The sequence below is a fragment of the Zerene cesonia genome, chromosome 10 (assembly GCF_012273895.1).
Source record: "Zerene cesonia ecotype Mississippi chromosome 10, Zerene_cesonia_1.1, whole genome shotgun sequence".
Lineage (NCBI taxonomy): Eukaryota > Metazoa > Arthropoda > Insecta > Lepidoptera > Pieridae > Zerene > Zerene cesonia.
The window spans coordinates 3,766,225-3,786,674 of NC_052111.1; the positions used below are offsets into that span (position 1 = coordinate 3,766,225).

Genomic DNA, 20,450 nt, shown 5'->3' on the forward strand with positions numbered 1-20,450 from the left:
CCAGCTCGCATCGGAGAAGTACCACATTCAGTACAGATCTTTAATCTCCGATCAGGAACTAGTTACTGCATAATCTTGGATGGGCTGGAGGAAATATCGAAACCGTCCGGATACTGGGAAATGGGGAGACTTAATTTTAAAGTTCTACGAGTAACACAATGAAATTCATCTTTAATACTGTAACCTAAGTAGTAAGTATACTATATCTGACTTTGTGTAACGACCAAAACTATGTTTTGTATTAGGTTCATTATAATGGTTACATATTATTAAAAAAAATGTATCCATACATGTTACAGGGGATAAAAAACACATTCGAGTATGTAATTGAGGTGTCAATATGCGTCGTAAAAGTTATATAGTTTTTAAAAAATGAGAAGGTTATCAATTCGACTGTTTTTTGTTGTTTTGTATTGTTACCTTGCAACTTTGTGAACCGATTTTTATGATCCTTAGAAGCTGGTGTCTGCCATGTCATCATCAAATTTAGTCTAGTACTGACAATTCGAAAGTGGTTTTCTTTTTTGTTATAAACAATATTTTTTAATAAACAATTGACGAAATACACGCATTTAAAGTGGTATACTTATAACGAATTTGAGACACAAACATACCTCTTTTAAGACACCGCGACCCAATTTATACAGCCCGGGATTGTTCTTACCTGTATAGTGACATAAGGCAGTTAGACCAAGGAAGGCCACACTCGTTTGGAGGCCAATTTTTGGCCTTGCTATAGTAATTAGGGCTTACAAGAAACTTCTAGGAATCATAATCATCAAGAGGGAACTCTCCTACTACAGGTTTTTTTAAATTTATCAGGAGAGTTCCACGTATATGTAACAACACACCCAAGCTGAATTAATAAATAAATTGTTTAAATTGTTGTTTAAATAATCATAATAATCATACGTGCTTACTTTTTTATCTATAAATACGTACCGTTAAAGTTAGGAATATCTCATATTTATAATATTTATATGTCTACAGAAAAATGTATTCTATTGTATAACACGTTGGCATGATTAATGAATACCAATTTAATAGCTCATAAATAAGTAATAACTCAGTAGTACAATTTCTTTAACAACTTCTATAAATATATTCAGTCATATCATAATATCTTACATACCATGCTAGCCGATGCTAGCGCCATTCTAGAGTTTTTGAACTGTAATTTAGTGTTGAAGGTTGAACACTTTTTCAAACTTTCTACCATATCAGACGGTTCTCCTTATCGGGTAAGGGGAACCGTCTCAATTCTCATAGAGGGTAGACCTCCATATTGTTGATTGAAATATTATGTGTTTGAAGAAATTAAGACCTTAGGTGTCTAAATGTTATAACGTCGTTGAGATAATAAACTGACAGATTGTAATGAATAATCCATAGAAAAAGATTCTCGTTTTTTGTGAAATATAATTTATTTTTATGTATTGGCGTATTGCGTACATAAATATTTACCAATTTTGAACTAATACGCTATTTGTGAATCAACAGATGAGGGTCGATAAGATCGTCTTCTGTGCAATAATAGACCACTAGCAAATAAAAGGAAGAGTAATATAATGGAAACTCCACACATGGCAAATATTCCTCCTCGTAAACGGCTTTCACCTGAAAAAAATATAAATATGGTGTTAGTTGAATACCTACCGAGCAGCCGCATCCTAACTAAGTATAATAAAATTAATATCTACTTGTCTAAGCAGTTTGCACAAATGAAAGGTTTTAGAAAAAAAATGAGATATTTTTATTGAATGATCAAGGCAGTGTGATATCAATTTTCTTGATATCAGTCCGGCCCGGTCCGCATCGGTCCAGCATCTCCTGAGATTAGCGCGAGAACAAAGACAACGGAAAAAAACAAACAAGCTGTTCAACTTTACATTATGAATAAAACGCCATTAAAATTAGTCAACTGTAAGTCGGCGCCGAAAAGAAGTTAATCTTACAAACTTCGACTTAAATTTTTAGATTTTAAAGTTGATGTATTTTTTTAGTATTTTAAGTAAGTACATACCCTGATCTCCCACTACCTTTTCTGAATATTTATTAGAGCTTAGCAATGATTTAGATAGACGTGGTAAGTATTGTGTCCAAAATGCTACATCTTTCTGAATATTTTTGATACAGCAGCGTCCTAAGTTTGTATCGCATATTTCAAATACATTCTTTTCATGAACCGTAAAACGACGCCATTCGTCTTTAGTACTTGGTACACTAAAATTGGAATAAAGCATATATATTTATACGTTTCATATAATAAAAATCTCAGAATTTCGTACGTTCCGCTATAAGTAAAGATTTTTTTTTATTTATTCAACTAATTCAAATACATGATGCACATTAAAAACTAACATTGTACCTGTGATGCAATAGGTATTAATCTTAAATTAAAAATAAATAATTGTGTCAAATTTCGATCGATATTAACTATATTACCTACTATAATACATTTTTAATTTTCTTTTCTTTTCCCTTATAGGTGCAAAGTTAAAAGGAAAGGAAAGACTCTAACCTTTCTTTTTTTTTTCAAAATAAATAGAATGTATTTACCCAAATTTTACAAAATTTATTATATATCGTCTATATTTTGAAGAAATGTGTTTCTCATCATTAGAAGCAGGTCTTCTAGCTACTTGCAGCATCATGGCATCACCCAGTAAAGCAATAAGGTCCGTCCCTCTCATGGCACCTGCATTTTTTTATAATTATTAGACTTTACCGGGTATTAATGCAACTTAAGCCACTAACGCAGGGCTGAGATAAAATGTCGTGATTAAGAGCAAAGTGCTAAAGAGTGCTAAAGAGCAAAAACAGGTCACCAAGGCTCTTGAGAAAAAAAGATATGATTCCTGATTCTTAAATGGGACCAAATTGTCAAGTCAACAATTTCTTATCAAATTTCGGACAAATACAAAAAAAACCTCAGTCGAATTGAAAATCTTCCTGAATGTCGGATAAAATACATAATATAGTAATATTAAGATCACCGGTATATTTTGATCTTGTTATAAAATATGTTATAAGTACATAATATTACGTATATTGTTTTACTATATTATACTACTTTTATACTAGACGACCCGACAGATGTCGTCTCCTCGCGCGAAATGTCAAACGCGTGAAGTTTCAAATATTTTTGCAAATTTCTTAAGTTTTTCTTTCATAATATCATTTTTCTTCCGACAATTTAAACACATTAAAAAAGGAAAGCACTACCGAAATTGTTTCGGCTGTTCAGGCATAATGCCTTGAACAGAGGAAATAGATATTTAAATCATTTTATAATTGCTCGTTGCATTTGCAAATTGCTCAATTCATTGAACTTATATAATTTATGGAAACAGTCTCACCTGTCATATTAAGACGATTTCCGTTAAGATCTACATAGGATGGATATGAGTAACGAAAAACATATGTACGCGATACTAAATTTGCTAATTTTTCTGCAAGCAAAAAGCTTCCAACCCCCCAGTTCACGACAGTATCCATATTAACGAGGGCCTCTAGAGCATCAAGATTTCCCTTTTCTGTCCCTTGCTGCATTATAGACGACCAGTACTCCCACCGCACAGCCTCCTTCAACTAAAAATGAGGTAACTTTAATACACCTTAACATAAAAAAATTTTCCACAAATCAGATTAGTAACTTACCAGTCGTAATGACTCTGGATTATTTAATGATAAAGCATTTAAAATATCAGGAAGAACTTTTTCCATGGTAAAATTATATATCTGTTCAAAATTTTTTTTGGAAAAACTCTTAATACGATTATCTGTAAATATAAGTATTTATTTATTTATTGCACGTAGTTATTTTTTTAATATTCATCATATTAGCACAAACCCTGAAGATCTAAAGCTTCAAGATCCGTAGTTCCAAGCATGACATCCAAGGGCATATTAGGTAATTTCTTTAAGGCTTTCGCTAACGAAAAAGGTAGATACTGGACTGATTCTGGTAAAAAATCATCGGTAGTCGGTTGCATGAGTTTGTTCCAGGAGGTATTCTGAAAATAGAATAAATTTTTATTAGAAGTCATTATTTTTTATTAGAAAACCTCAAATGGGACAAAAATCTTTTAAATTAAAAATGAAAATAAAAAAAAATACTTACAGAAAATATTTTCGCGATATCTTCCAGAGGCATAGATCGCATGCAATGCAACACGTCGTGGTCCTTTGTATAATTCATACATCCTAATGACACTGCAATCGTCTGCGATATATTCTTTATATCAACCATACTACCCTCCTCTCGTATGGCCCTCCAAATTTTTCGAGGAGATATAATAATCACTCTATGGAACAAACCTAAAAAAATTGTCATCTTAATATATGATATTAAAAACGATTCCAGATGTTCATATAAGTAGACAAAATATTACCTGCTGAACGGGGTGAAACTATATGGTACAAAACGCTATCAGCGCCTGCCGAGTGTCCGAAAAGCGTTATCGATGTAGGATCGCCACCGAACGCTGATATATTTTCACGAACCCATAGCAGGGCCATATACTGATCAAGCAACGCAAGATTACCTCGAGCGTCAACAGTCTTTAATGTGAAGAATGATAGAATATGCAAGCGGTAAGCTACCGTAACAACAACCACACCCTCCGCTGCTAATTCCTGACATGGTAAATTCAAGCTACCACCTGCCCAAGAGTCGCTATAAAAGATTACTACGACAGGTTGCAATTGTCCATCTACATGCTACCTAGAAAAAAGGGAAAAATATTAGCTGAATCCTTTTCCAAATCGGTGAGATATTTATATCGAAGGAATTCGAACCCTTGATGTCCAAATGTTTAGACATAGACAATTTTCAGTAGAATCCACATTTCCATCCTGCAGTTGAGGACAGCTCGGAGGCATTCGATGAGCAAAATAAGTTTTTTTCCAACCCGAATGTCGTTCTGGGGGCTGTTAAAACAAACATTCAAAATAATATATATAAAAAAAATATCTTACTTTATAATAATAATCTATTCTGACACTTACTGAAAACCTCAATCTCCCAATTGGTGGCGCTGCATATGGAATTCCATAATAAATTTCGATCGGAGATGCAGAATTGTCCATAAATGCCTTTATCTATAATTTATAATGTACATAACATTACATACATACAATTCGTACATTACATATACATTTATTTGGTTTGCATGAATATAATATTATATATACTGTGAAAGAATGTATTTGCTTACCCCTACGACGCGACCTTGAATTAAGTTTGCGACAGGATCTTGTGCATAAACACTCGACACTAATAGAAGGCACATTACAAAGATGTGATGGAACATTATTCGTTCATGTAGAAAGCTTCAATAGGTAACACTTGCACACGTTTTCATCAACGCTTTAGTTAATCAAAACTAATGCGTGAGTATGAAAGTTTGCGTTTCGGATGAACATCCGTCACAACAAAACATCTACAATGAATGTTCTTCGTTGCGTGAAAATAATGGATATCGCTTTTGTCCTATAAACAATTTAAACATTCTCACTCGACAAAGGTGAAAATGTTTATTCATAATATTGCATAAGTACTGAACCTATGTATATGTTGGCAAATAGAAAACCTACGTATATCCTCTATTCTTACGAAAATATGCAAAATTTTAAATCAATAGACATTAAAAAATTAGTCAAGTCAAAGTTGATGCTTCATAGTTATCAGGTAAAATTTTTAGTAGGGTTTACCTAAAAATATACATGCTTCAAAAGCGCTATAATTAAAATATATTAATGAGTTGTTTAAACAACAATTATTATTCAATGAACATGATATGAAGAAAGATTACAAAATTACAAAAATTTGCATAACATCAGAAACTATCACGCTTTAACGTTACTGAGTGCTACATCTATTTTCTTTAATAAAATTTTGTAATAGTAATTAACGGGCTGATTGTTCGCGAACCCAATCGTCGCTAGCATTAGACCATAACCGAGAAGGATAGAAAACAATTTGTGTCTCGTAAGCCATTCTCGAAGACCGCCAGCTGTAAACATATATCATAATATAAAACCGAATAGCTATAAGAAGATAAAAGAAAATATTGATAATAATTAGTTATACCATTTCTGTTGGAGTTTACTGTAGGAAACCGTAGCGACGCAGGCTGTTTAGCATACACAAGTAAATATCGTACTCGAACTAAATCACAGTTTGTAACAACATAATGTGCGGTTCTTGAGTCCAAAGTTTGGTCTGTAATACCCTTACTATTATCCTCTTCATAAATTCCATCACCTAAGAATTTGTTAAGTACTTATTAGGTATTCCACTTAAACGTAAGTAATATAATATGTTGTAAATAAATAATCGTAAATAATTGTTGTTGTACATTAAATATTACAATATTACTGACTATGTAATTCAGTAATTAAGCCATTACATACTATTCAAAACGCAACATAAATTAAATTTCATATTACCTTCATGAGATACTGGTTTTTGATAGTTAATACCATCAGGGGCGTCTATAACCTCACAAAGAGCAACGCATGATAAATGCCCACCAATGCAGCTAGCACCCCATCCGAACCCACCGTGACTATAGGGCAAGCTTATGCTAAGTTCTGGCGACAGATATACGCCATTGCCCAGTAAAGTCGTCTAAAATAAAAATAAAACATAATTTAATAAAATTTCGCAAAGCATTGATATTGGTGTGATGACTATAATGCGATTTTTCACATGTTACTATTTCACATCGGCTAAGAGCCGCTGAAATGGGGCAATTCGTGCCCGAAGCATGTTCGAAAACTTAAACAATGAAAATTTTACTATTTAATAACTAAAAAAGAAGGTTGTAAAACCGCTCGATTTATCTTCAAGGTTCATCAATTCCAGGTTTCTTCGATGGATAATCTCAATGGTTTTCTACTATTCTGAGTCTCCCCATATCTCTATACTAGCTGCGCCCCGCGGGACACCCGCGTAAGTCCGTATCCCGTAGAAATGTCGAGATAAAAAGTTGCCTATATGTTATTCCAATTGTCCAGATGTCTACGTACCAAATTTCATAGCAATCGGTTCAGTGGTTTTTGCGTGAAAGAGTAACAAACACACACACATCCTTACAAACTTTCGCATTTATAATATTAGTAGTATAGGCAGTAGGAAAGTAGGATAAAAACATTATATTTTTTAAGTTACACGTTAAATACCTTATTTAAGTGTTGTTGGATACCAAAATTCAGAATTGTATAGAAATTTTCCAAGCGATTGCCATGATATGCGTAAAAGACTTTATGATTTTTTGATAATTCCTTCCATTTAATTTCTGAATTCGATTTAGACGAATATACTACTTGAAACATAAACTGTGGCTTCGGTGCTGGCTTCAAAGAGTGTGCGTTAATTAAAACGGCTTCATGCTGTAAATAAAAATAATGAAAAGATTGCACGATATTCCTTAGACCACACCTTAACTTTATATTTTTAGGCCAACTTTACCAACCGATTCGGGTAGCACTGTTTTCAAACTTGGTTCTTTTAACCTAACAAGAACATAAAATAGCAGATCTATGATGTCGCTCAGATTACCCAAATTATCGAGATTATCTAGTTGCTGTAATACCAAATCCAGAGCCGGTACATCCGTAATGACGCTTAGCTAAAAACGATAAGATAAGTTTTAATTGTAAGAAAGTTCGGTCTTTAAATACATATATCAATTTGAATTAACTGGTTACAAGATGTCCCATTAAGGTGTTTAATAAAATTATACGAACTAATTCATCCATATCTTTTACGCCATTTTTCATGAATGCAGGTGGAAATGGTCTTAGACAACTCTCGTACCGAAAGCTAAACGCAGCAGCTACAAAAAGACTCCATTTTATATCGGCTGCTTTAAAATCTTTTTCCAATACTAATCTGCAATTGTTAATTCATTATTTACTCCTTTTTTTGTTTTACACTATAGTTATTTAGTTGTAAGGTTACAAATTTATATCACAATCATTATATACCGCTCTCAATTTTGCCTTATTAGTGAAAAATATCTATCCTATTTAAGACGGACTGCAAAACCCACTACTACAATATTACTGAATATTACTAATTTTTATTTTAAGTAACCTTAAATGAACAGCTTTCTTTTCTAAAGAATCCAGTTTTGCTTGGTTGTTATCTGACAAAGTTTCAGATGTGGATGCTAGATTGCAGTTAGTAGCTGTATCCGATAATGCTTCTGGTTCTCCTTCCATATTTGATCTAAATCACGTTAACGATTACAGCTGTGTTATAGTGATAGACATAATTTTGAATATTTGAATTATATGCAATAAAAATATTGGGAAATTGTACGGGATGTAAAATAAATGTCAAAATTTGAAAATTAATAAGAACGATTTAACCAGTAGCAAAGTCACTATGAACTTTGTTGTGTAGGTATAGCCTAGATACAATATAAAACTCTATGATGAGACAGCGGTCGCAGCCTAGCTGCCTGCCTACCACCTACTGGCAATATGAGTAATATCACGCCAAATGAGTAACGAAACTCATGCCATGGCATCATAAAATTTTAAATAATTATTTTATAGGTAAAACGTTGATCACCATAACGTGATAGGATTTGAATTAGTTACATCTACACTAATATTATAAAGAGGAAACTTTTACATTTTTTTATGATTTGTAACATTTTCACGAAAAGCTGCGAAACGAATTTCAAAAGTTATTTCACGGTTAAACAGTTACAACTTAGAGAAGTTCACTCAATTGAATGAAATAGACTATATAAATATGTATCATGGAGGAAGCCGGGGCGAACTGCTAGTAATAAAAAAGTGAACCTAAATTCCACAATTTCATAAGAAATTGGCGCAGGACGATACGTATTTAGGTTTAACAGCTTATTAACTTAAATTCTTCCAATGACATGAATCGTTTGTTCATGTTTTTAAGACCCTCTTTTTTATTTGGGAAAGGTTTCCCAAAGAAATAATACGTTCTTCGAAAATGCACTGTTTTTTCCATTTTTTATTACAAATTGTTTTGAATTTGACTATACCAATTGTTTTGAATTTGACTAATACTAACAGCCAAACGACTTGTATCCAAAAGAAGCAAAAAAATACCCAAGTACCAATCGTAGGTAAAAATGTCTGAACATTTTTTCTACTGGCAAGAAGCCTTGGTTGGCAAGGCGATGTCATGTCATCTTCTCAAATGAAAAATGGCGTGTGTTGTGTTGAGAAATTAAAATAAACATACATCGTGATATAACTTGAAAAATAGAAAAGTTGAAAGTGTTTTTAATTATTTAATTCTACACTTAAAGTAGAGTTAAAGCGTGGACTGATGAGTGTATCGACCGATGTCTGCCGTGGCTCCCACTATCCCCGGTTGGTAATATTTTAATACTTGTTGCAATATATTTTTATCTGCATATAATTTGTTTGTTATAAGTTCGTTAGATTAATAATTGCACAAAAATTATAGATATTCATTTTACGCTAAGAAAACAATTCAATTGAACGTCGTATTTTCTATTGACGTTGCTGTTTCGCATATCCGCGTGACGCGTTGTTAGAAATTAATAACGACAAAACGATGATAGATAAGCTGTTTACCTGCCGTATGATTCAAGTTATTGTCCTTCGAATGTGTTTTCTGTGAATGGCTACGGTCATTTAAGTTTATGATAAAATAAAAGATGTTGACTTCTATTACAAAATTACTATAATATTTGACCTATTTATGAAGTTACATGTATAGAACATCTTATGAATTTTATAAACCTACTAGCTATGGCATGATGTATAACCAAAATAGTTGGCTAATAGTTTCCTTACTTGATGCTATTGCTTTTTCAAAAAATAGATTTTACAAAGTGATATATTTCTTGATTACTTTACACAAAAGAGTTGGTAGGAATAAGTAAGCTTTTCTTTTTATGTCGATAATTCCAAGCAAGTACCACTGGTTCAGATGGTTAAATTAAAAAATAATAATTTTTCGTAAATTTCACTCAATTTTAAAACATTAATTAGCATTTCCGAGACTGTGGTTACTTCATTATAAAGTATTTTTAGTTATTACTTTATTTTGTGAATTCTTTTTTTTTAAACTTCTAATATCATTCAACATAAATTTTCTATAAAAAAATGTTCATTTTGTATTATTAACTTCATATCACGAAACTCAATTTTAGTTAGGATCTTATAGATCTTTCAGAAACTCTGTTATTGTCTTGCAGGGGTTGACCCAGCAAAGGAAATACAAAAGCGTCGCGCTGGTAGTATTGGGTAAGTTATTCCCGAACTAGATGTTGTAGACATTTTAAATAATTTCAATAAAATGTTTGAAGCAAGTGCTGTCTGAACCTGTGGTAACTGCAAAAAAAATTGTGTTTTTATTGAAACATTTGTTATCAATCATCTTTTTTTTAAACTCATAGTCTTTCATTAATGTATAAATTCAATTCGACAAAGGCTGTATAATTATTTTTTTATATAGAATTTGCATAGACATTTGTTATCTGAACATAGAGTATTGAGGTTGACCCCAAAACAATAGTAAATAATTTCATGCTTTTCATGTATCACATATAAACCACAGGGAAGATTTTGACTTAATTGTATATGCTAACAGACCAAAATATATTAATGTCTATATTTATTTAAAAAAAAAATGGAGGTGCCATCTATGTATGTAACCAGGCAGTAAAAAATTGGGATTATGTCATTAAAGGAGCCATTGGATAGGTCTATAAAAATAAATATACTTTTTTTAAGAGGTCTTTTGTTAGTATCTTATTGAAAAATACATGCATCTAAATTCAGTAAAAATGTCACAATGCATTTTTTAGAAAATCCATGAAGACAGTAGTACAAGATTTTGTAATTCATGGGACTGCTACTGTTACTTGATATTTTAAACTTTTTACTATTATGCTTTTTAAGGAAATAAACAGTCTATCATATATATAAAATTCTCGTGTCACGGTTTTCGTTGCCATACTCCTCCGAAACGGCTTGACCGATTTTGATGAAATTTTTTGTGCTTATCCGGTATCTATGAGAATCGGCCAACATCTATTTTTCATACCCCTAAATGATAAGAGTAAGGCAGAAAAGCGTTTGCCGGGTGCGGCTAGTAATTTTATAATAATTGATTATATATTGTGATTTAGTATTATTTATACCGCCAGATCCGATGACGACGACGCAAGTGGTGGAAAATACACAAGGATGGAGGAGGATAATATTCAAGACAAAGAGAGATTCGCAAGGTATAAAATATACACATTTATCTTTTTCAATTTCATTTATTTATTGTATGTAATATAGAAGAGAAGGTCATCTTACTAACATCACTTAAAAATTTTGTTATATGTAAAGTAAATGCTAGATGGTAAGATATTTGTGACTTTATCTTAAATGCTACTGATATTTGTTCTTTATAATAAAATCAGTCTGCAGAGAGTTAAGGCGAAAGACGCAAATTAAAAAACCGCTCCAAAGCCATTCTTCAATGCACTCAATCAAGCAACTCTATCGCACTTTAAATCATATAAAAGTTAATAAGAAAATATTCAAATACAAAAATTATGAAAATGTGTAGTTTATTGCAAGGCAAGGGCAGATTGAAATATTGGAATGGATGCGTCTGGTCTATATCCAATTTATCCCCGAATTAACTAACAAACATATAAAACAATAGGTAAGACTAAAAGGGTACATTATACTCAAGGTACTTAAGCTCATTCAATGAATGTTTTTTACTGTATGAAAGTATTTAGGATTAAATGATTCCCGCGGTATTCATTGTTTTGATTGAAAACGTGTCTTATCACGCAACGAAACTTGGATATTAGGTAGTTATTAACTTTTTGTTACTTATGATAATATTATGCCTTAGCTTTTTCCATCAAGACATAATAATAGCCTAGTAGATCGCGTATCTTTCTTATAAACTTTTTTGTCGTATCATATGTAGGATCTATAATAGTTACAGTTTAATACCAGCGCCACACATTTATGTATATATGTAACTTTCTTTCTCGTTTCTTTTTTTTATATGATTTTTTTTCTGTTTTGTTCTCATAATATATAATAGGATACATCTATTAATAGAATTGTTTTAGATTTAAAAATACTGAACACGCAAAATGTTTATATTATAAATCTCAGTACTATAATGTTATTAAATCTCTTCTTCACACTTGAAACACTGAAACGATTTGGATGAAGTTTGGTACGAAGATAGTTTAGACTATAGACTTTAGACGCGAGAAATGATAAGGGAGAGTCATTATCAGGGAAGACGGGAATGGGAATTATGCTCCGGCTATGTTTATATTTCCCTTTATCAAAAGGGCGAAGCCTCCGGCACAAAGCTTGTTAAGAATATTTTAAGAAGTATTTTCTCTAAGGAATAAGTAAATATTTCCTCATCGTACTCCCTATAAAGGTTGTTATTATTATGTATTTTTTTCTTCTGCTCTACTTTGTAGCCGAGAAAACCATTGTGAGATTGAACGCCGTAGAAGAAACAAGATGACAGCTTACATTACGGAACTTTCTGATATGGTTCCAACATGCTCCGCTCTAGCACGGAAGCCCGACAAACTAACCATACTGCGTATGGCAGTAGCCCATATGAAAGCTTTAAGAGGTACAAAATAATCTACATTTTGTTACAGTTGCCTCAAAATTGTAGTGATTCAAAATTATAATATTTGTGATATTACAGGTACTGGAAATACTTCTACAGACGGTACATATAAACCATCATTTTTGACTGATCAAGAGCTAAAACATTTAATTCTTGAAGCCGCAGATGGCTTTTTATTTGTTGTATCATGTGATACAGGTCGTATTATATACGTTAGTGATAGTATAGCTCCTGTGCTTAATTATTCCCAGGTATGTTCATTGAATTTTTGCGAAAGGTTCTATTTAGTTAGACACAATACACAATAATTCAATTTTTATTTTTTAATCAAGGGTGAATGGTACTCTTCATGTTTGTATGATCAAGTGCATCCAGATGATGTTGAAAAGGTGCGAGAACAATTGAGCACTCAGGAACCCCAAAATACCGGGCGCATATTAGATCTTAAAACTGGAACTGTTAAGAAAGAAGGGCATCAATGTGAGTATTGAGTCTTCAAGACATTTTTTTTTATCACACAGATGATTTTTTTAAGCCTAGGTGTTCAGTGTTAAATTTATTTTTACTTACTTGCTGCATAGCACTAGATATATATTTACATTGTATTCAATATCAATTGTAAATTCTTCATAAGAAACAGACTTGCAATTAAAAAGTTAGATGAGATTTCTACACCATATTTATTAGATTTTGATAGATAACTATTCATATAATAATTGAATAAGAGGGTACTTTAACATCCGTTTATTCAATTGTTTGATATCATAAATATTTACCCAGCGTCCATGCGGCAAGTGATGGGCTCGCGGCGCGGGTTCATCTGCCGGATGCGCGTGGGCGGCACGGCGGAGAGCGCGCACCTCGGGCGGCTGCGCGCGCGCAACTCGCTCGGGCCCTCGCACGACGGACACAACTACGCGGTGGTGCACTGCACGGGATACATCAAGAACTGGCCGCCGACAGGTTTGTTGCATGCCGAACGTGTTGTTATTGATTGCAGACTGCCTGAACAAAATTCTATATATCGTGTTTTAGTTTGTATGATGTGGCTATTATTTCATTTAAAGTTTTTGGCAATAATTACTTAACCCTCTTTCCGCTAACTTTTCTTAGTAATAACGTAACATTTTGGTCGGGTGGTTGGTGATGTCAACTAACCGTTTTAATAACACATAAAACATTCAATATTTTATGAGTTTTGGGAAATCAGATCTGTTTCCAGGTATGCAGATGGATCGTCCTGTTGAAGACGAGCTTCACGCGTCTCATTGTTGTTTAGTGGCTATTGGAAGATTGCAGGTAATTTAAACGTCTAATTTATTATCATTTACTATTGAAACAAATATTTAATTTATGTCCACAACACTCATTCCAAGTTAACGATATATATATTTTGAAGATGAAATTTCCTAATGACAATAATATAGTTTCAAATTCTCAACCTGAGAACCATAATATGGTCGGTCGCTCATATCGGACCAAGATCACTTTTTAGCTAAGCACACTTCGACGTCATTTTAAAGAGCTCACAGTAATATTTCTATCACGTCCCTCACGAAAATACAGAGTTAAATCGAGTAAATTTGTTACTAACGTTAAAAACTTTGTTATAATTAATCAGTTTTTTTTACTTTATATCTATTATCATAAAACGGCGAAAGTTAAATTTTTATTCTCCTTGCTTACATACGCTCAAACTATAGGCACTAAGCCTTATTTTTCTAAAGTTATTGTAAACAGAAATAAAAGTATGAAAACATAGAACTTTATGTTTCTTATTATTAGGTATTATTTTTAACAAAAGATTAAACCGCCTTCAAATTGTCAGACTTAGACCAATTTTAAATCAGACCACATGGTAGGCACAAACTTTCACATAAAATAACAAATCATAAAATCGCTTCTCTCTGTTAAAAGTTATTAGGTTACAAGCACAAAAAAAAATAATAATAATGCAGGGTCTTGGAGATGAAGGACTTTCTGGTGACAAACCGAATCAAAAGGGGGTTTCAACTTTCAATCCTCGGTCAATTCTAATTGAATTTAAATAATCGAAACAAATTATATATTGTTATTGTTTTACTTTATTCGTGATTTATAGATATGTTAAAATAAGAAAACTGAAACGTATCAATAACCCCATTTGTTATTCCTGAATTTCAAAATGAAACACAAATGTTTACTATAACTACTAGGTACAATTTACTTGAATTTCCTATTTGAATCAATTCATAATTTTTATGTTATACCTAATTGATGGTATATGATGATGTGTACCAGAACTACACCTACAGTTTTACTTCAAATAATTACAAACATGAAGCAGTGTTTTTACTTACAAATACGTATAGGTTTTAAAACTACACCGTAAAATGTACAAGTATCAGTCGGACACATTTTTTATCAATAGCGTGATAAATGGTATGAATTTGTTACACATAAGCTTTAAAAATAAAGGGAACAGCTGACTTCTTTACTATAAGTACCTTCTGATTTATTTTTAAGAACAGTTAATACGCCTTTGGTGAAAATTGTAACCGGATTGTCATGCACCTATCCAGAAAAGTTGCTAAATTTCACACCTGCTTATATGGAACTCGAGTCGAGAATTATGGCTCTATTTTTTATTTATGGTCTACTCAAAATCAAAACAAACTTATTTCCATTTAAAAGATATTTTCCCCTTTAAAATTAAAAAGTGATCAACCGTCAATATTGATAATTTTAGATGCTAAAAGGCCAAGAACATAAACGTTTGCACCTAAGCTAGTCTAGTGTAACTAAACGCCAAGCGGCCTTAAATGACAAGAAAAGCCCAAACACAGCACATAACACTTCCCCAGGTGACATCAACGCCGAACGCATCGGAGAGCAGCCTGTGCAGCGGCGGCGTGGAGTTCGTGTCGCGCCACTCGGTGGACGGACGCTTCACGTTCGCGGACCAGCGCGCCGCGCAGGTCGTGGGCTACGCGCCGGCAGACCTGCTCGGGAAACTCTGCTACGAGTTCTACCACCCGGAGGACCAGCAGCACATGAGGGATAACTTTGATCAAGGTACGTAGAGTTAGATGATTCGAAGAATTTCGTAGAGTTAAATGATGTGGTGGTGGATGGTTCTGACACAAAAATTGCTCGTTTTAATTATTGTGTCCCTTCTCTGAATCTTTCGTTAATGTGTGTTTTTATTATTCAGACATACTTTTATAGTACTATCACTGCAATTTATCATCATCATTTAGAACATGCCATATGCCGTGCCGTAACATTGAAGTCCTTTTTGACGTGACAACGTCTTAAATTAGGTTGCGGCTCGGAGTCACTCATGAAAAAGTGTAACGCCCGGTAACGTTACGATGAGTCACCGAACTATGATCGGTCCGCCGCGCGCGCAGCACTAGAGAATTAGGCGCATTGAATCGGCGCGTGATTGTGTCTCTGTCTCTGTCTTTTTAGTAAACAAAATATATTTTCTATAGTTAAGATTTGTGCAATTCTTATTTTCATTCAATTCCTTGTTCCTATTGTGCAATTTAATAATATTCATATCAATAAATATTCTACCGAGAAAAAGACATTGTCACGTAAAATCTTCGCCCGTAAAACCGACTTTACAGGCAACCATTTTTTTATTATTGAACTAGCTGCGCCCCGCGGTTTCACCCGCGTAAGTCTCCCGTAGGAATATTGGGATAAAAAGTTTCCTATATGTTATTCCAGTTGTCCAGCTGTCTACGTACCAAATTTCATTGCAATCGTTTCAGTAGTTTTTGCATGAAAGAGTAACAAACAAACATCCTTACAAACTTTCGCGTTTATAATATTAGTAGGATTTATAATATTAGTATATTTTCTTATTAGTTAAGTTTAAATGTTTCATAAGTATATAAAACGAAATACAATTTAATCAATTGTTTTAGATTGTCATTAAACCATTCGTTATTTTTTCAGTTTTAAAATTAAAAGGGCAAATAATCTCATTGATGTATCGATTTCGGACGAAGAGTAGAGAGTGGGTCTGGCTGAGAACATCCGCATTTGCATTCTTGAATCCATACAATGATGATGTCGAGTACATAGTGTGTACAAACACTTTGGCAAAGTAAGTTGTATTCACATTAATAACATCTACATTTATATTATATTTATGATGTACAATTGTTAAACTTACATTTATTATAGAAAAATATTTTGTAAACATGGTAATGCATTTTATGTAATGCTTCTGCAAATATTCAATTTTAGTCATTATTCAATCTTGTCGTATATTTGAATGAATGTATTGTTCCAGCCGCTCCCTGGGCAGCACGACGGGCGAGAGCGTGTCGGAGGAGAGCTACGACTACCACCTGCGGCAGCGCGACGTGTACCAGGCGCCTCCGCCCGCCATGCACCAGCAGCACCACGCGGCTACAGGTCTTCATAGTACGATACTTTGTTACATAGTGGAAGAAATTCACGAATTTACATTATATAGCGATATTTATGACGCGTAGCTGAAACTGAAAACTCTATATTCGTTTCAATGATTTGAAAGTAATATGTATTCTATCTATTGTCAATGTTGATCACATTTGTGTATTTTTTTATTTACTTTACAAGACATTTTCGTCATTCTAGGCATATTAACCGTTTCCAACATACATTAATTTTTTTAATTTTATTAAAGAATAGAGCCTTTTACAATAGCAGCGTTCGCGCACACAGGTGGCGCCGGCGTGGGCACGCGGTCGCCGGTGGAGGGCGTGGGCGGCGCGGCCAACGCGGCGGCCGGCGCCACGTACGCGGCGCACTACGCGCCCGAGTACTCGCCGCACCGCCCCGCCAACACGCCGCCGCACACCACCTGGACCACGCTCAGACCGGTAACTTAACTTACTTATTGATTAAACTCGGTTGAAGATACGAAGCCACCTTTAAGTTGTTGATGGTAAGCATGACAGACGAGAAGTGAAAAACTTATGAAGTTTATGTACTTTATTGTAAGTCGAACAATAATTGGCTTTTCAATTATATTTTTATCAATTATTTATATATAGCACGTTGTGGCATGCACACGACAAGGCAACACAACGCATGTTTTGTTCATCAACCCTTTCATTTTCAGCTTTAACGTTTAAAATTACTTAAACAAGAACGGCATCTTCTAATTCCACAAAGTATAAATATAATTTTATTTCTCATTAGTATAGTATAACAAATAAAGGTTGAATTTGTCAGAGCGGAAGTGCCGGTGCGGGCGCGGGCGCAGGCGCGGCGGAGGGGTACGCGTACGGCGGCGAGGCGGCGGGCGCGGCGGCCGCCAGCCCCGCGCGCTCGCCGCCCGCGCCGCCCTACCTGCCGCCCGCGCACTACCACCACAACCACCATCACCCCACGCACGGTAACTGCTCTTTGTTAATTACGTACATGTATACAATTATTGTCCGTTGAAAAAATTAGGGTTGTCTATTGTTTGCAACATGGGAAATCCATAGAATCGTTTTCATTTCAATACAAAATAAATAGGTTTTCTTTTGTTAAATATGTTTAATGTATAATTAGTATCTCAATTTTGTTAAACTTCAAGTATATTTGAATACATTATGTTTACTTTAATGTCTATAAAATAATAGAATGTGCTCCCTGATATTTCAGTTAAGTATATATTTAAAAAAAATATTAATATTTATGGTGAGCGACACATGCTATTTTAGTGGATCGATATAGACTATAACAATTTATAGTGGAAAGTCGGAGTCGTAGAAGCTAAAAAACGTATTGTATCTTGCAGGTATGTGGGCGTGGCAGGGCGGCGCGGCGGGGGCGGGCGCGGGCGCGCCGGGCCCGGCCGCAGAGGGCGCGCACGCCCCACACGAGCTCTCCGAGATGCTGCAGATCCTCGACCAGAGCGGCTCCGCCACATTCGAGGACCTCAATATAAACATGTTCAACTCCAACTTCGAATAGCGCCCGCCTTACGGGCGGGAGCGAGCACAAACCCTAACACCGTAAACGATGCCTCTTACGACTGCAAAGTGCAAAACGAATCTCTAAAAGTTCGCAAAAGATTGCAGAGGAAATTTCATGTCGAGCGATGGTTCAATGTGATGTACATTAAACTAGCCGGAATTTCTAACATATAATCTATGACTATGTTGTGGAACAGAATCCTATCGTATGCAGCAGTGGCGTTTCATTGTGTAGTTGTGGTGGTCTGTGCTTATCAACCTGTATACAATGTACAGCTCGGTTAAGCTAATTATAAATACCTTTTGGTTTTAGTGCAACGAAATTACAGCAATCTATTTTAATCAATTGAACATATTATTGTTATGTAATGATAATTGTATTCTTTTGTGAACATTGTATTTCAATGTTTATTTCATAACCATTATAGTGAGTAATAATACAGTGTTTTTATACTATTGAAAATTATAAACAAAACTTTATTTTATGCAAACATTGAAATAATAATTATGTGGTGACCAAATTTTTATGGTAACCTAAATTTAAATATGATAGTACTTATGTATTTTAAAATAATATAAGGTTTGTAATTATCTGTAAAGATATATGAAATGTTCGAAAAGAGTACCACAAGATAAGTGAATTGTGTGTGCAAGGGTATGGAGTACAATGCATACTTTTGAACAATAAGTACAATTAAATACTTTGTATACAGATATTACGAGCGTATCTATCGCATTAGAATTAAAGTTTTCATCACCTCACTTTCTTTATTTATAGTTAATGATACTACTGTCCCTATAGGAATTACTCATTTACTTTAAACCTTTCTTGGCGTACGATCACTCGAATTTATCGCCAGGTTCTTTTGACACATGTTTTATATGCGTCTCGGAATATCAAGTGTATATAAACTATTTTTCTAGTATTTTCATTCACCAAAACTTAGGTATTATGACTTAAATTTGTTAGTAAAAATCATGTATTTTAATATTATTTGCATTCCAATTTTCAGATAGTGACGTGTTATGATATTATTATATTTGCTGAGTAGGTAAAACAAACCATAAATAAAAACATCAGATGATTATAGCATTATGAAAGTGCATATGTTAATTGAATAAATGCCTACTTAATAAAATTTCATTATCATTTAATCTTATGGAGTGCTTACAATGCTCTTACTAAGTGCTTATGAAACAGTGGCAAGATAAGATTTTTAATATTTTAGTCCTACCTGTTTTAAGGTTTAAAATTGCTGTTTAATCATTGGTGTTAATGCAATTATTCCAAGCCCAGATTTTAAGATGTTTTATTGATATATTATTTTACTTATTTATAGGACAGTATTTTTAGGTTATCTTATTTTTATTATATTTCTAAACTTATGTTTTTAAGTGTTACTTGACCTTTGATTATGGAGCTGAATGAAATTAAATTTGAATTGAAAAAGTGTCATTTATAAAGGAAATGATTTATTTTATATGTTAACAAAGCGAAATTAAAAAGGTTTCATAAAAATGTTAACTTGACTTCGAAAAGTAAACAATAAATTTAAGGCCACTATAATTGTTACTTATAAATTGAATGTCATGACACTAAATAACCAGCGGCAAGTTGAGATGAATGTCTATAATTACATCTGGCTTACTTTGGCTTGGCCGTGATCGGAAAAATTTACAAGTTTATTATGTCTATACACTACATGAACGAATTGATCAATGAATTGAATGATACATGAAGGCGTTGTTTCATTCGTCTTAGTTGTGAATGACACATATAAATAAATATAGTTTAAAAAAACTAAAAAACACGCTTTTCAAGCACATCAAACTAAAAACTATAAAATAATTTT

General features: G+C 33.6%; 3 protein-coding genes across 7 annotated transcripts; 1 reads left to right on the forward strand and 2 right to left on the reverse strand.

The window, feature by feature from the left end:
* Positions 1–1,420: 1,420 nt before the first annotated feature.
* LOC119829586 lies at positions 1,421–5,401 on the reverse strand. Of its 2 annotated transcripts, XR_005287812.1 has the most exons (10): positions 5,220–5,401; positions 5,011–5,103; positions 4,801–4,932; positions 4,395–4,722; positions 4,124–4,320; positions 3,661–4,016; positions 3,360–3,591; positions 2,560–2,698; positions 2,024–2,223; positions 1,421–1,617 (listed from the first exon to the last, which is right to left on the reverse strand). XR_005287812.1 is itself a non-coding variant. In XM_038352165.1 (5 exons), the coding sequence occupies exons 1-5, from the start codon at positions 3,724–3,726 to the stop codon at positions 1,475–1,477; spliced, it is 780 nt and encodes a 259-aa protein (XP_038208093.1). In that variant the 5' UTR covers positions 3,727–3,785; the 3' UTR covers positions 1,421–1,474. The 2 variants fall into 2 exon arrangements, 1 of the variants encoding a protein (XP_038208093.1); XM_038352165.1 differs by lacking the exons at positions 4,124–4,320; positions 4,395–4,722; positions 4,801–4,932; positions 5,011–5,103; positions 5,220–5,401 and having other exon boundaries at positions 3,661–3,785.
* A 449-nt stretch (positions 5,402–5,850) lies between these two features.
* LOC119829354 (protein mono-ADP-ribosyltransferase PARP16) lies at positions 5,851–8,232 on the reverse strand. Its single transcript, XM_038351822.1, has 7 exons — positions 8,105–8,232; positions 7,756–7,900; positions 7,482–7,637; positions 7,189–7,398; positions 6,454–6,634; positions 6,095–6,268; positions 5,851–6,017 (listed from the first exon to the last, which is right to left on the reverse strand). Exons 1-7 carry the CDS (start codon positions 8,230–8,232, stop codon positions 5,851–5,853), a joined length of 1,161 nt encoding a protein of 386 aa, XP_038207750.1.
* A 931-nt stretch (positions 8,233–9,163) lies between these two features.
* On the forward strand, positions 9,164–20,337 carry LOC119829439 (aryl hydrocarbon receptor nuclear translocator homolog). 4 transcript variants are annotated; one of them, XM_038351933.1, is made up of 14 exons: positions 9,164–9,375; positions 10,230–10,278; positions 11,184–11,264; positions 12,489–12,649; positions 12,728–12,900; positions 12,982–13,129; positions 13,430–13,612; positions 13,860–13,948; positions 15,493–15,703; positions 16,598–16,748; positions 16,938–17,071; positions 17,336–17,511; positions 17,867–18,029; positions 18,420–20,337. In XM_038351933.1, exons 1-14 carry the CDS (start codon positions 9,348–9,350, stop codon positions 18,593–18,595), a joined length of 1,923 nt encoding a protein of 640 aa, XP_038207861.1. In that variant the 5' UTR covers positions 9,164–9,347; the 3' UTR covers positions 18,596–20,337. The 4 variants fall into 4 exon arrangements, with proteins under 4 accessions (XP_038207861.1, XP_038207863.1, XP_038207865.1 ...); XM_038351935.1 differs by having other exon boundaries at positions 17,354–17,511; XM_038351937.1 differs by having other exon boundaries at positions 16,938–17,062; positions 17,354–17,511.
* The last annotated feature ends 113 nt before the right edge of the window (positions 20,338–20,450 follow it).

Coding starts and splice junctions, on each gene's coding strand:
- LOC119829439 (XM_038351933.1), top strand. CDS start 9,348: ATGTCTGCCGTGGCTCCCACTATCCCCG. Junction 17,072..17,335: donor CGCGGCTACAGGTCTTCATA/GTACGATACTTT, acceptor CTTTTACAATAG/CAGCGTTCGCGCACACAGGT. Junction 18,030..18,419: donor CCACCATCACCCCACGCACG/GTAACTGCTCTT, acceptor TGTATCTTGCAG/GTATGTGGGCGTGGCAGGGC.
- LOC119829354 (XM_038351822.1), bottom strand. CDS start 8,232: ATGGAAGGAGAACCAGAAGCATTATCGGATACAGCTACTAACTGCAAT. Junction 7,399..7,481: donor AAACAGTGCTACCCGAATCG/GTTGGTAAAGTT, acceptor TTTTATTTACAG/CATGAAGCCGTTTTAATTAA. Junction 6,635..7,188: donor TCCAACAACACTTAAATAAG/GTATTTAACGTG, acceptor TTTTTATTTTAG/ACGACTTTACTGGGCAATGG.
- LOC119829586 (XM_038352165.1), bottom strand. CDS start 3,726: ATGGAAAAAGTTCTTCCTGATATTTTAAATGCTTTATCATTAAATAAT. Junction 2,224..2,559: donor ATAAATTTTGTAAAATTTGG/GTAAATACATTC, acceptor TTCCAATTTTAG/TGTACCAAGTACTAAAGACG. Junction 1,618..2,023: donor AAAGGTAGTGGGAGATCAGG/GTATGTACTTAC, acceptor TATTTTTTTCAG/GTGAAAGCCGTTTACGAGGA.